The 15,321-nt window shown below is 38.3% G+C and overlaps 1 protein-coding gene across 7 annotated transcripts in view; it reads left to right on the top strand.

Annotated features, from left to right (window-relative positions):
- The window catches only part of LOC107858430 (vacuolar protein sorting-associated protein 54, chloroplastic), a 49,962-nt gene extending 34,894 nt beyond the window's left edge, over positions 1–15,068 (top strand). For 2 of the 7 annotated variants that reach the window (XM_047405792.1, XM_016703077.2), the window contains 6 exons: positions 1,240–1,319; positions 1,943–2,104; positions 4,185–4,252; positions 4,713–4,793; positions 5,263–5,499; positions 11,004–11,379. In XM_047405792.1, coding sequence (XP_047261748.1) covers positions 1,240–1,319; positions 1,943–2,104; positions 4,185–4,252; positions 4,713–4,793; positions 5,263–5,395 — 524 coding nt within the window. In that variant the 3' untranslated portion in view covers positions 5,396–5,499; positions 11,004–11,379. Of the gene's footprint in view, positions 1–1,239; positions 1,320–1,942; positions 2,105–4,184; positions 4,253–4,712; positions 4,794–5,262; positions 5,500–10,986; positions 11,380–14,582 lie in introns of those variants that run through there. The other 5 variants (XM_016703080.2, XM_047405797.1, XM_016703078.2 and 2 more) reach the window with 4 other exon arrangements.
- Positions 15,069–15,321: the final 253 nt, after the last annotated feature.

The raw sequence follows: 15,321 nt of genomic DNA, 5'->3' as shown, positions 1-15,321 counted from the left end.
TCAGCTGCGAATGCATCCTACCTTTGGTGCTTTTGCATTACACATGATCATCTCTGTCAGTTGCAATTCTGAAAGCAGCAAGTTCCATCAAATCTTTAGTGGCTGTATGATTCATTTTTCTCATTGAGAACTACTGGTTCACCACAATAATGTCAAAAATTGTTGATTTCCGACTTCAACCTGCATTTTTTATTGCAGAATCTTACCCATCTCATCAGCCATTTTATCTTCCTTTCATCTCTCTGTCCCAAATGCATAGACAAACCTGAAATTCTGCTGATCGTGCTCATTTTCTTCAGTTCTTCACCGCTATTTAGTGCGACGTATATTTTCTTCACCCTTTGTACGTTGGATTACTTAGTTAGTGCGGGCGAATCATGAGGTTCCAGGTTCAACTCCCAGCGAAGACAAAAAATATTAGGTGATTGCTTTCCATCTATCCAAGCCTTGGTGGGTAGAGTTACCCAGTACCTGTGTTGGTGGGAGGGAGGTAGCAGGTACCCAGTGGAATTAGTTAAGGTGTGAACAATCTGGGCCAAATACCACCATATTAAAAAACCTTAGACTACTTAGTGCCGCATTGAGCAGGGTTTTGGAATCGAAACCCTCCCCATGAATTATAATCCAAAAGGTGTATATAGGGAGGGGGACATGGTGCCCTACCTCTTCAAAATTAAGTAATGATTGAGTGTACTCAGCCCTTTACAACTTTGTGCATACCTAGTCCAGTTATCTTGAGTTGGTCTATGAAAGATTTAAAAAATACTAGACTTTGGAGGACTCCTCCTAATTACATGTGATTACTTTGTATGCGACTTGTTTTAGGCCATAAAGGGTTTCTTTTCCTGATATTAGAGTTTTGTGTTCTTCCTGATTCCGAAGATAAATCGGTAAGGGACACCCCCAAGAGACAAAAGTATTTCATTTTATTTGAAAAGGGGAGGAGGATCAAGTTTGTCTAACTAAATTTGTTCATTTTATTTGAAAAGGAGAGGAGGATCAAGTTTGTCTAACTAAATTTGTTGACAAAGGGAAGATGTTATAAATCATCTTGAGTAATGATTTGTATTACTATTATTTGAAACATGATATGGTTCTGGACGTGTTTATAATGTATGTTCTTCCTTAACTGCAAAGAAACTGCATATAAGTATTTTTAATGCTTAAATAACTTCCAAAAGTTTCTTTGTTACCTATTGTGTAACCTATATTTATTTCGGATATTTTGTGTGTTGAAAGAAATCAAGAGGATACTGTTCCTGAGAGTGCCTGAGACACACAAGGGATTGCTAATGCTGGAGGTTGATCGAGTAGCACAGGTAAGGAAAATTTTTGCTTATATTCCTTCCATCCTAGTAGAGTAGCTACTTGAAGAATGAATATTTTCTGTTTCTTCATCAGCCTTCAAGATTTTTAACGAGGTTTCATTTTCGTTTGTGAAAGTTCCTTGGTTATTTTTCATTCTTCTGTTCTGTTTGCAAACTTGATGTATATTCTCTGTTTCTCCTTTTTGGGAGGGTGGGGAGGGGTGTAACTTCAAGGATTTTATTCTTTCTTCTCTTGTTAAATTGTATTTTTGAACCACCTTAGTGCCTGTTACTATATTCCTTTTTACTTATAAACGAGAGAAGGTACCCTACTTTATTTTACTATATTCGAGGATGATATTGTGTGGAAGAAAACAAAAAATCTAAGGGCATCTTTTTAGATGCTACCGCTAGTTAGGCAAATGGACCATATCGAGCTATACCTATTCCACACTATTTCTTGTATCTATTCACATTTATTTGCTTTTCTTGCTCATTCTCAATATAAAATCAACTGCTATTATGTTTTACTGTGCCCGAGTCAAATATTTTTCTATAGATCGTTGTACTTTTAAAGCATCATAATCCAAGATTTTGGGTGGACATCCTTGACCCCAATCTCTTTCTTGAATTAGGACTACAAAGTTCATCGTGATGAAATACATTCAAAGTTGGTACAGATAATGCGAGAAAGATTGCTGGTACACCTTCGGAGTCTGCCACAAATTGTTGAGAGTTGGAATAGGCAGGAAGATACTGACTCACAGCCAAGTCAGTTTGCTCGTTCAATCACAAAGGTAGAAGTTAGTTTGTTATATGTTTGACTGCGTTTTTACCCCAGTTTTTTCCTCATATTTCCTGTTAATTTTTTTTTTTCTTTTTTGTTTTAAAGAAATCTTGTCAATTGAGAATGAGAATGGGCTCCCCCCCCTTTCCTTCCTTTTTTTTTTTTTTTTGAGAAGGTAACATAACTGGCACTTTGGTGGTAAGGAACTCCTATTCCTAGCATGACTCTAGGATATCATCTGCAACTATGGGAGATTTCTTTGTACACCAAAAACACTAAAGCAAAATACTATCATTTTTAATCCATGCTTTTTGCAAATACAAGATATATAAGTTTGCATCATTCCAGAGAAGTTTTTGAAACCATTAGAAGCTAAAAGTTTTGCGGAGTTTTTCTTTTATCAGGCAAGTGATGCTCTGGTAATAATAAACATTCAACTTAGCACTAAGAAGGTGCTAAGGTCATTACAGGGTTAGACATCCGCCATAACAAAAATAAAAACAAAAAAGGAGGATAACCTCTGTACAAAGTTCTATTCATGTAGAGAATCTATGAATCGTAGCATGCTGTTTTTGTCTTTGACATCCTTGTATATTGCACCAAAAATCCAAAAGCTATAAGCATCTAAATTCTATCTTTTGTAAAACATTTGTTTTCCATTCAAAACATCTTGCATTCCTTTTCGTCCACAATATCAAACCGACGCAAGCAGGTGCTGTATTTGAAACTTTTTCTCAAAGATTTCCTTTAATCCCCCAACACTATTAACTGATGAAATGTTCCTGAAAACTGTATGTGGAACAAATGAAAAATTAAGCACCAGATCTTCCTTGTCACTGCACAATGCCAAAAAAGTACAGGATTGCTTCTTTCCTCCATGTTGGTGCACATAAACATCTAAATAATGTCGATCCTCTTCACTGAAATTTCTTCGAGTTAAGCATGCTTTATGAGAGGCTAGCCACATAAAACACCGGAAGGAGCCTTTGACTTCCACAGTTGCTTCCATGGCCAACCAATTATCCTTATCTGTTAGATGTCTTGTAACAAGAATTAACAGAGAAATGTCAATCCATATGCCTAGTACAGGTGGTACTGTCAAGGACCTCATTTAGTAGCACTTTTCCAAGTGTTCTATTAGTAAATTCATTGAGGTACTTCCCAATCAAAACCTTTTTTTTTTCTTCAAAATGTTATCTCCAGCTATTTCCATTCTGGTTATCAAAAAATAAAAATAAAAAATCTCCAGCTATTTCCATTCCAGTAATCTGAGACAATCTTTTCAGTATTGGATGTGAAACTATGGAGATCCTGATATTTGAGCCTAGGAGGTGTATATCCAATCGAAGCGTCATGCCAAAACCTTGTCCTTTTTCCATTCCCCGCCTTGATTATAATGGTACTTTAGAAAAATATGCCATAGGCTGCTAATATGTTTGCTTAGTGTACCAGCACCATGAGAAGTATTAATAGGACTGGGGAAGTAGAAACTTTGTGCCCCATTTGTCTGAAATCTTCTTTCTTGATAAGATCCTCACTTCTTTGCCGTATTTTCAAAACCACTTCAATAGGGATGATTTGCAAGAATGACCTCCATAAGGGGTTTCTTGAACTTTTGGTCATGGTTAACAAATTGTAGAAAAATAACCTATGTTTGCCCATTGGGCATCAATTAGTTTTGCCTGTGAGACAGGAATTGGGACATTTCAATAATGTGAACCTGCTCAATTGCCATTAGTTTTGCCTCATTGACAAAAGTTGCATGTGCTTCTCAATAGGCAACACACGACACTATCTTCATTCTTGGAAAATTTACCCTCTTAACCAGATTAGCCTAGTTTTTTGACTATTCTTGAAATAGTTCGATCTGATGTACTGTTATAATGGTCTATGGCTGTCTTTCTGGTCCTCCTAGCTTGGATTATCTTTTAATATTTCTGTAATCTTGCTAGTGAATTTTCACTTTCTTTCGGTCTGTAGCTCTTTCATGCTTTGTTACTTCTGGTTTTTGTTGTTTCCTCAGTTCCTCTTTCTTTAAGTTTATCAGAAAGTTCCCTTTAACTGATTTTACTTTCTTCATTTGTTTGAAGGAGGTTGGCCTTCTCCAACGTGTGCTATGTCGAACTCTGCATGAGGTAGATGTTCAAGCTATTTTCAGGTGAGAATTCAAATATTTGACTTTGGCCTTTTTTATGGGGTAGGGGGGTGGGTTGGCAGTGATTTTTAATTCTTTTAGATATTTTGGATATCAACATCCTCAAATCATCTGAGGTAGTGGTATGGACTGCGTACACTCTACCCTCCCCAGACCCCACCTTGTGGAATGCACTGGGTGGGTATGTTGTTTTTGTAACATCCTCAAATATGGGTTTTCGGTTACTACTTTCCTTATTATATTTACTTGGCTAAACTAATTTATACCTTGGATGCTGGCTTTGCAAACTGGAAGAAGTGCTCTTTCTATTATCCTTGTTTCAAAAAGGACTTTAGGTATTCAAGAGCAAATATATTTGTACTGATTATCATTACTAATAATCAGTGTGAGATACTAAGCGTAAGTATGCCTTAGAAATAGTCCTTGCTGCCATCAGATGGTCCTAAGAATGTGATACTTGCAGGCAAGTGGTTATCATCTTTCACTCACAAATTTCAGAGGCATTCTCACGGTTGGATATTAGCAGTCAACAAGCTAGACAAAGGTACCGTTTATACAATCAGAAATTTTACTCATATGAGACATAATTTAATACTCCTTCATCCCATTTTATGTGGCACCATTTGACTTGGCACGGAGTTTAAGAAAAAAAGTAACACTTTTGAAACTTGTGGTCTAAAGCAATTCTTAGATTTTTGTGTCTGTAAACCATCTCATTAAGGGTAAAAGGGGTATTTTAATGTTAAATTGTTTCTAATTATAGTAAGGTGACATTCTCTTTGTGACGGACTAAAAAGGAAAGGGTGCCACATAAAATGGGATGGAGGGCGTAATGAGTACTATTCGATGTTCTTTGAAATGATGAAATTTCTAATTATTTTTTTTAATCAAGGTAACGTATTTTCTATATGCAAGTTGAAATTTCTAATTTTTACTTACTTCTGTGGGGGTTCTTTATTTATTCCCGTATTTGTTACCTCCTATGACTAGTAGCTTGTTTTTTCTTGTAACAGAGCCTATCGTGATGTTCAGCATCTTCTTGGATGTATCAGATCATTACCTTCGGATAGCAAATCCAATCCTCTCAATTGGGGGCAGCTTGATGAGTTTGTGGAACAAAATTTTGGTGCAGAAGCTAGTCAATAAGTTCCTTGTAAAGTAGGCTATTCTCGCAAACATTGGATAGGTGTGATGGGAGTAACCCAAGGACACCTGAAGACTACGGATCGACACTGTACAATTATCTTGAGGTAAAATCTTGCGTTACTCCTTTATCTATGTGCATAAATAGTAAGAGACCCTGCAAATGAAACAGAGATTTAAAGGAATAAACTGCATTCAAAGCTCCTTATTTCTGCATTCAACTCATACTCCGTTATGATTAGTTGGAACATATGATTGTGTCTAGTTACTAACAAGGGAGAGTATGTTGATGAGATGAGATCTTGTTTAGAGATGGGGATGATGTCCCTGAGTTTATAATAATTATGGAAGAAGTGAGCTGCAGAAGTTCATTAATTCTCACTTGCACAAGTGTATGTTTGATTTTTGTTTCATCTTAATATCTCATGTGTGTTTCTTTGCTAACTCATTCTGAGTGGTATAATTTTATTTTCTGTGGTCAAATTGTTGGATTTTCTCAAGTTCTGTCAATGATTGTTATCAGCATTTTGTCTAGAATCTTTTAAGATGATTATTGTTGGAAAATTCTCTTATCTGCCCTTTACGTCAATCTGCAATGCTCCCAGATGGGTAGTCTTCTAACTGTATGTCTTAATACCACTGCTGAATCGAGTTTTGAGGAGAGCAAGAATCTTTAACAGCAAATTTGGAGCTATTAACACAGTTTGTGATCTGTCGGATGTTTGATATATTTTGAATGATTGTATTCTTTTGGCATGGACATTATATTTTTTGGTTTCTTCTCTAGATTTTAGGGAAAAGGAAAAAGACATCAGCAGAGAGTGAAGATGAATAATAATATCAGTTGTATACTAGTGAAAATAATTGTATGTATCAGTTCCTTGCTTAATTGAGCATGTCTTCTCCTGTATCCAATATCAATGATCTTAAGAACTATTTTTTGTACACTTCCTCTCAGCCCTTCTCTTGAAATGAGGTGGGCTTGGAACGTTGCTTGTTTTTCTTCTAATTGTTCCCACCCTTGATGAGAACAATTTTCCGGGATCGTTGTTTATTCAAGCTGATGATAGTTCTCTCTCTCTCTCTAACGGCTCTCTCTCTTTCCCCCTACCCTCTCTCTCGCTCGCTCGCACCGGCCCCCGTCGCCGTCGGTGCCGACCCGACCTCCGGTCCCCGGCGCCGACCTCCGGCGCCGCTCTAACGGCTCTCTCTCTCCCTACCCTCTCTCCCTCTCTCTCGCCCCGGCCCCCGTCGCCGTCGCTGACCTTCGGCGCCGACCCGACCTCCGGCGCCGCTTCGCCACCCTCCGGCGCCGACCGCCGGTTCCAAGCCGTTCCCCCCCCCCGCCCCCCCCCCCCCCCCCGGGCTCCCCCCGCCCCCCCCCCCCCCCCCAACCTCGGCCTCCAGCCAGCCGCCAACTCGGTCTCCAACAGCCGAAGCTCGGTCTTCAGTCGCAGCTCCATCTCAGCACCGGAATCCCCCGGAAGCCGGTCAACACTGGGATTGGTTACCGGCTTGGTCTACAAGCGTAATCCGGTGACTTCTAACCTTTGTTATTTCGTTATTTCATATTTCATTTTATTTCATTATTTCATATTTCATTTTTCGTATTATGCTAGTAGTAGCCCCTGTACCTTGACTTGCGTGGGATTTGTGGATATTGTCTGTTGTTGCTGTTGTTGTGGTCGTTTCTTGCACTGCTTTGGATTGGGTTGTCGGCTGGGAATCTGTATTTGGGGCTGTGGGTGTTGAGTCCAGTGGGGTTTGCCCCCTAATTGAGTATAGTTTTGTTTCGGGAGTATTTCTTTGAATTTGTGTGAGCCTTGTATTTCCTTGCTGCTGCTTTGATACTACCGCCGTGTATATCTTTATATTTTCATATACTTTCGTGTAGTTGTGGCTGTGGACGGTAATGGGTGGATACGGTTATGTCCGAGGGGGTTGGGGCGTGGGGCCGTGGTGGGGGCGGGGGATGAGGAGTAGGAGGGAGGCCAAGGATTGGCGGGGGGGGGGCGGCTGTGGAGGGCGTGTGGATAGTGACGGTAGGCTGAGGGTTGGATCTTGGAATATAGGGACCCTTCAGGGTAAGTCCATAGAGCTTGTGAAGATTCTTAGGAAGAGGAGGATCAACATTGCGTGTGTCCAAGAGACCAAGTGGGTAGGGTCTAAGGCTAGGGATATGGATGGTTACAAGCTGTGGTACTCTGGGAGCGAGAGGCGTAGGAATGGAGTTGGCATCTTAGTAGATGAAGAGCTTAGAGGTCAGGTAGTGGAGGTGAAGAGGATCAACGATAGGTTCATGACTATTAAGTTGGTCATTCGGGGGTTTACCCTGAACGTGTGTAGTGCTTATGCGCCGCAAGTGGGATCGGAGGGGGAGGAGAAGATGCGGTTTTGGGAGGCTTTGGAGGAGGTGGTGAGAGGCGTGCCTAGTTCGGAGAAGATTGTTGTAGCAGGGGATTTCAACGGGCACATCGGGGCGTTACCGGGAGGCTTTGGTGATGTGCATGGTGGTTTTGGTTTTGGGGAGAGAAATGAAGAGGGGGAGACCCTATTGGAGTTTGCGAGGGCCTTTGGGCTGGTGGTGGTGAACTCGGGCTTCCCGAAGAAGGACGAGCACCTGATCACCTTTCGAAGCGCGATAGCCAGGATCCAGATTGACTTTCTGTTGCTTAGGAAAGGGGATAGGGCGTTGTGTAAGGACTGTAAAGTCATCCCGAGTGAGAATCTTTTGACCCAGCATAGGCTCTTGGTTATGGATTTGGGTATAAAGAAGAATAGAAAGAGGAGGAGTAAGGAGTGTAGACCTAGAATTAAGTGGGGCGGCCTAACGTCAGTGAATGCGTGGGAGATAGGGGAGAGGTTGGCGGGAATGGGGGTGTGGGAGTGTAGGGGGGACGTGGATAGTATGTGGGACAGGGCGGCAAGGTGCATCAGGGAGAATGCAAGTGAGGTGTTGGGTGTTTCTAGGGGCCGGGCCGGGTACCATCGGGGGGATTGGTGGTGGAATGAAGAGGTGGAGAAGAAAGTGGGGACCAAGAAAGGGGCGTATGCTAAGTTGGCGGAAAGTAAGGACGAAGAAGAGAAGCGGGTAAACAGGAAAGAGTACAAGCTAGCGAGGAAGGAGGTTAAGTCAGTAGTCACGGCAGCTAAGACGGCCGCTTTTGAGAGCTTGTATACAGGGTTACAGGGGAGAGGAGGGGAGAAAAAGTTGTTTAGACTCGCTAAGGCTAGGGAGAGGAAGGGTCGTGACCTCGATCAGGTGAGGTGCATTAAGGGGGAGGACGGTAGAGTGTTGGTGGAGGACGGCCACATTAAGAAGAGATGGCAGTCGTACTTTCATAGGCTCTTGAATGACGAAGGGGATAGAGTTATTGTGTTAGGGGAACTGGAGCACTCAGAGGAGTGTCGGGATTTTAGCTATTGTAGACGTTTTAAGGTAGAAGAGGTTAGACAGGCTGTCCGCAGGATGCGAAGGGGTTGGGCGACGGGGTCGGATGAGATACCGGTGGAGTTTTGGAAGTTCGTTGGAGAGGCTGGTATAAGGTGGTTGACTGGATTGTTTAATGAAATCTTCAGGACGGCAAAGATGCCCGAGGCTTGGAGGTGGAGTACCATGATCCCTCTCTATAAGAATAAGGAGACATTCAGAGTTGCAATAACTATAGGGGGATTAAGTTATTGAGTCACTCTATGAAGATCTGGGAGAGAGTGGTCGAGGTGAGGCTGAGACGGATAGTGTCTATTTCGAAAAACCAGTTCGGATTTATGCCCGGCCGCTCGACGACGGAGGCAATCCACCTGGTACGGAGGTTGGTGGAACAATATAGGGAAAGGAAGAAGGATCTGCACATGGTGTTTATCGACCTGGAGAAGGCTTACGACAAAGTCCCCAGGGAGGTGCTTTGGAGATGCTTGGAGGTGAGTGGAGTACCGATGGCATATATCAGAGCAATTAAGGATATGTATGATGGAGCGAAAACCCAGGTGAAGACGGCGGGAGGAGACTCAGAGCATTTCACCGTCCTGACAGGATTGCATCAGGGATCTACTCTTAGTCCCTTTTTGTTTGCGTTGGTGATGGATGTGTTGACGCGGCGTATTCAAGGGGAGGTGCCGTGGTGTATGCTTTTTGCAGACGATGTAGTTCTAATAGATGAGACTCGAGGGGGTGTGAATGACAAATTAGAGGTGTGGAGGCAAACTCTTGAGTCTAAAGGGTTCAGGGTGAGCAGAAGCAAGACAGAGTATGTGGAATGCAAGTTTAATGACGTAAGGCGGGAGAATGAGGTAGTAGTGAAGCTGGAAGCACAGGAGGTATGTAAGAGGGATAATTTCAAGTATCTTGGGTCCGTGATCCAGAGTAACGGTGAGATTGACGAGGATGTCTCGCACCTTATTAGGGCGGGATGGATGAAGTGGAAGCTCGCGTCGGGGGTGCTGTGTGATAAGAAGGTGCCGCCCAAGCTTAAAGGCAAATTCTACAGGGTGGTAGTCCGTCCGGCCTTGTTGTATGGAGCGGAGTGTTGGCCAGTTAAGAACTCCCACATCCAAAAAATGAAGGTGGCAGAAATGCGGATGTTGCACTGGATGTGTGGGCTGACTAGAGGGGATAGAGTTCGGAATGAGACTATCCGGGAGAAGGTTGGTGTGACTTCAGTGGAGTGCAAGATGCGGGAAGCACGATTGAGATGGTTCGGACACGTGAAGAGGAGGGGCATGGATGTCCCGGTCCGTAGGTGTGAGAGACTAGCGTTGGATGGTTTTAGGCGGGGTAGGGGTAGGCCGAAGAAGTACTGGGGTGAGGTGATTAGGCGGGACATGGAACAGTTACAGCTCACCGAGGACATGACCCTAGATAGGAAGGTCTGGAGTACGCGAATTCCGGCAGAGGACTAGGGCCAGTTTGGGTCGCTAGTGTAGGGAACTACTGGGTGGGGGTTTTATTCCTGTTATGATTCCGTGTCCCGTGTTCCATGTTTCATTACGAATCTGTGTGCTTTCCTCTGCTCTCCTCTGTTTTATATTACTTATGGGTGTCGTATTTATGTTATGTAATCTGCTTCTGTGCTTTACGATGTGTTTGTGTGGTATCTCGTGCCTTGAGCCGGGGGTCTATCGGAAACAGCCTTTCTACTTCTTCAGAGGTAGAGGTATGGACTGCGTACATCTTACCCCCCAGACCCCACTAGGTGGGAATACACTGGGTTTGTTGTTGTTGTTTATTCAAGCTACTTTTAGTTTTATATTGTATTTAAGACTTGGAATTTTCTAAACATATTTAATCCGCCCCCTACTCTTGAAATGCTTGTGATACAACATACTTGACAAGTTTGGTTTTGTTTTGTCAATTCAACTTTTCGAACTGTTAAGCTAAGTTGTGTTCTGCAAGGAGCTGGAATAGTTTGTTTACTTCTTAAGTGATATCTCCAGACATGATATATTCCTATTTAAAACACTTGTCTGAATATAAATAGAGTTCCTTCCATAGCCCTTATAGGTTTAAATGTTCACTTTATGATTCTTACATTAAAATGTTTCAATGCTTGACCTTGCTAAATTAGTCTTTAAAGTTAATATTTTTCTGACTCTAGAATTTGATATGGACCAGTTATGTTTGCTCAAGATCAAATTTATTCGTGGAAAGAATATGCTCCCTAAATCTGCAACATTTCGTCCTGGTTTTGAGGTTGCCCACACTTCTTGAGATATCGTGCCAGTAAAGCGAGGTCAATTTTTTTTCCAGTAAACTTCATTATATTACTTATAGTCTGTTTCAAAAGTTCATACGACATCAGTGGAGTGCGTCATTTAAAACCCAACTTGGAAAAGCTGAATCCCATGAATCTGTGTGTAGATAGGAAATAGAGAATTTTGCTAGATTATGAGCTAGCACATTCCATGTTTAAGGAATATATAAAATATTGATATCTTCGAGAGAACACATGTATCTCCATATATCCTAGCAAGTAGTATCTGTTTTTCAAGATATTGTTGTATTGTTTGGTAACATTTGCCCTACAAGCTTTGCATCTGATAATATATAGATCCTTGACCAACCATTTCACAGAGCTCGTTCTAAAGCCTTTCAGATTTCTAGTGCTTCAGCGATTGTGGCCTTTCCTACAAATTGAATGAAAGTGCCAAGGGAATGAAGCAAAAGTCCACAACTATTCATACTACCGACCAATAAACTGAAACGATAAAAATATTATTGGTTTATTATTATTGGGTTATTGGGTTAACGGTTTTATAAAAAAAATTTATTGGGTTATTGGTTCAGTTTCGATTTTTCTTATTGGGTTATTGGGTAAACCAATAACCCAATAAGAACATACTAAATTAATATTTTAAACCATATATATATATACACACACAAATTAACAGATATATTATTTCAATTATACAAACTTTTAATTTCTCATAACAAATTTTTAACTCAAGCTTGAAGATTCTTGCAAATTAAAACACATGTAGGATTTTGGTTGCAACTAAGATTCGATTTCTTTTTATGTCAGTTACTATTTTTCTATTTTATGAGTATTTGTTTATTGATTAAACCGAGAATTGAACCGTTAAAGACTAAAAATTGATAAATTGAAAACTGATAAAAAATATCTTTTTGGATTGGTTATTGATTTAGCATATTTAAAAATCAAAAGTTGATAAATCGAACCGGTGATAGATAAAATTGAATCGATTGATGCACACCTCTATCATAACCGCCATTCCAATGCTTGCCTTTTCCTTCTCTGCTTGTAAACCTGCATCTGTAAAAACAACTCTATCTTGTGCCATGATAATATCTCCATCAAGAATGTTGTTAGGCATACCAGACAAGACGTATTCTGCAAAGCATCATCATATTCATGTCAATCAAATAAAGCCTTATTAACTATGCCATTAGGTTCGTGCATGTAATGACCAAAAACGTCGTTCCTTGTGAACTGCCTCAAATTTTTTTTACAATGAATAAAATGTTCTTAATGTGCCCGGGGAAATTTATGGGGAAAGGACAAAAATAACACCTAAAACTAAAATAATTTCGTAAAATTAGAACCTAAATTTTAAAATTCAATAAATAGCACCTCAATTCTACATCTTTTCTGTTTTGTGTCCTGAGCCGACTTTTCATCTTTAATAGTAAAGTAATATAGGCACTAGTCTTACTTTTCTCATTTCTCAATAGTTGGTAATTAGATTTGCAGTACTAACTAAAACTATAGTAATTAGTTGGTAATTAGATTTGCTACATCACCCGTTTTGGCTCTTTTTCTTTTTAAAAGATTCTACTCTTTTTTATTCTTTTTAAACAATAGAGTAATTGCTTTTTTTTTTTTTCTTTTTTAGATTATTTTGCATTCACCAACATTATTAAAATAGCATACTATTTGTTTTGTTTAATTTTATTTATTTATACAATAAAATACAATATCATATACTTTGAATATAATACAATTGTTGAAGATATATATTTATATATAATAATGATACAGTTTCTATACATATACATATTCTATATAATAATTATAGCATTTTTATACACATCTATACAATTTTTAACTACAATTATTATTTAGATACATATTTTATACGACTCTATATAGTTTCTACATGCATTCTAAAAATGTATCAATTTAGTATAAGAGAGTATCAATAGAGTATATGGACACTGCAAGTGTATCAATATAGTATAAAAGTGTATTAATGTGGTATAAAAGAGTATCAATTGGGTATAGAGACTGCATGTGCTTGCATAAAATTTTCGTTCTCTTTTTTAGAAAGTGTATCAATATAGCATAAAAGTGTATCAATTTGTTATAAAAGTATATCAATTGAGTATAGGAATTGCATGTGCCCAATTGGGCCAAATGGCCAAAAAAAGGTAATTGCTTTAGCCGACTGGCTACAACATGTCCACCTTTTCAATTATGGGCCATTGTTTTAAAAAATGGTCATGTCATGTCCTTTTTTCGAAATTTATTTGGGTAAAATTCACAAATAGCATACTTAAGACCTTAATTATGAGATTCATATCAACACTTTCATAATTACCTAAGGTAGCAACTTGTATTTTGTATTTTAACAAACTGTTGCTATAAAAATACAAATACAAATGGTTTTACTGCCCTTAATTAACTGAAATTAGTTTAGGTAAATATGGTAAAATTACCTTAAATTAAATGTGCAGATTTCTTTTCCAATAAAATCTAATAAATCATGTGATTTTCGTTATTTGTTACCAACAACAATCAAATTCAATTTTTAGTTTCAAAAAACGTGTTCAGGCAAAACAAAAGTCAAAATCAAAATCAATTGAATCTTTTTCTGTTCAATTTCTTCTAATTGAACAATCAAATTAAAGTGTATCTTCTTCTGTTCAATTTCTTCAAATTCAACGATCAGTTTCTTCGAATTCAACGATCAACTGTACTTTCTTCTAGATAATTTGTTTGAATTCAACTATCGATTGTAAATTCATCCTTTACTGTTGTTGAAGGCATTCATAATATTTTTTCTCATATCAATTTCATAAGGTTTTATGAAATTGAAAAAATGAAATTTGTTCTAAATTTTTTTTTTGCACCGTTACAGTTATTTGGTTAGAAATTTGTTTAGTGATCCATTACTGCTGCTTCGTTCAAATTTTTCATGACGTCGTTAATTTGTTTTTGAATATTTTGTAGATAAATTTTGAGTAAAAGTTAATGCTACAGTAAATTGATCCGGTAGAACAAAATAGTGATGAAATCAGTTTTTCAAGTTGATCAAAATTTATATTTTTGGAGTTTTGATTCTCGAAATTTATAGTATATCTGTATATGTGAAAAGTTTGTTTATATCAATTTGATTGTGTTCGATTATGGAGGTTGTGACTTTGATTGTATGTAACGTTGAACAACTAATTTTTAATTGTATTTTGTATGAAAAATTTTTCTGTGTTTGTATTTTAAGTTTAACAAATATTTCGTAATTATATTTTCGGGAGTAGTTGTTGGTTGTAGAATTTTTGGGAGTAGTTGTTGGCTTTGATTGTATTTTGTCTGTAGTTGTTTCGTAATTGTATTTTCGGGAGTAGTTGTTTCGTAATTCTACGTTTATAACTGTAGAATTTTGTTTGAGTTTTTGTTGTGTAAGGGTATGTTGTAACTATTGACAACTTACAAATATGTATATTTTTATATTTTAGGTGAAATAAGTTAACAATGAGAAGCATATCAGTTCTTGTGAAGCACTCTGGAAGGTGGACGTATGAAAAAAACTATGAAGAGTACGTCACTGATCCAATATTGTTGAGCACGCCGACATCATTCAATGAACTACACAATCTTTTGGCATCTTACATAAATATGAATTTGAGCAATAAATGTATTCAAGTGGAATATCAAATCATAAGTAATGCAGGGAAAATATAAATACATAATGTATGTGTTGTTGAAAGAAGTGACGTCCAAAATAATTTGCATCAAGTATTAAATACATCTGCTAAAGGTGTTAAAATCAAGCAGGGATATGTTTGAAAAGAAGAACATCAACTCATGCAGTGGTTGGGGGTCTAAGCATAACAATAGGCGTTCATGTAGAAAATATCGTAAATGATACATTTGTTTTTCCGTACTTTCTTTATAATTTCTTTTGCACTTTCCATAATAATGAACTCATTTGTGATTTTTAAGATCTTTATCGATCATTTGCTATAGTGGGTTATGAATAACAATTAGTAATACAGTTATGTATTACTAAATTTGATAGAAAAAAACATATGCTTTTTATTTGAAAAATACTATGTTTTAGGGTATATGTATTTGATAACTGAGATGTTTTAAAAATATGATCACTTATACATATTTGTAATATGAAAGTATTTAAAAGTATTTGAAAGTAAATGAACAAAGTTAAATCTGAATACTGCATATGTATGTATTGCA

This window comes from Capsicum annuum, chromosome 2 (assembly GCF_002878395.1).
Source record: "Capsicum annuum cultivar UCD-10X-F1 chromosome 2, UCD10Xv1.1, whole genome shotgun sequence".
NCBI classification, from domain to species: Eukaryota; Viridiplantae; Streptophyta; class Magnoliopsida; order Solanales; family Solanaceae; genus Capsicum; species Capsicum annuum.
Note: the sequence above shows the minus strand (reverse complement) of the source record. Positions and strands in the feature narration are given on the sequence as shown.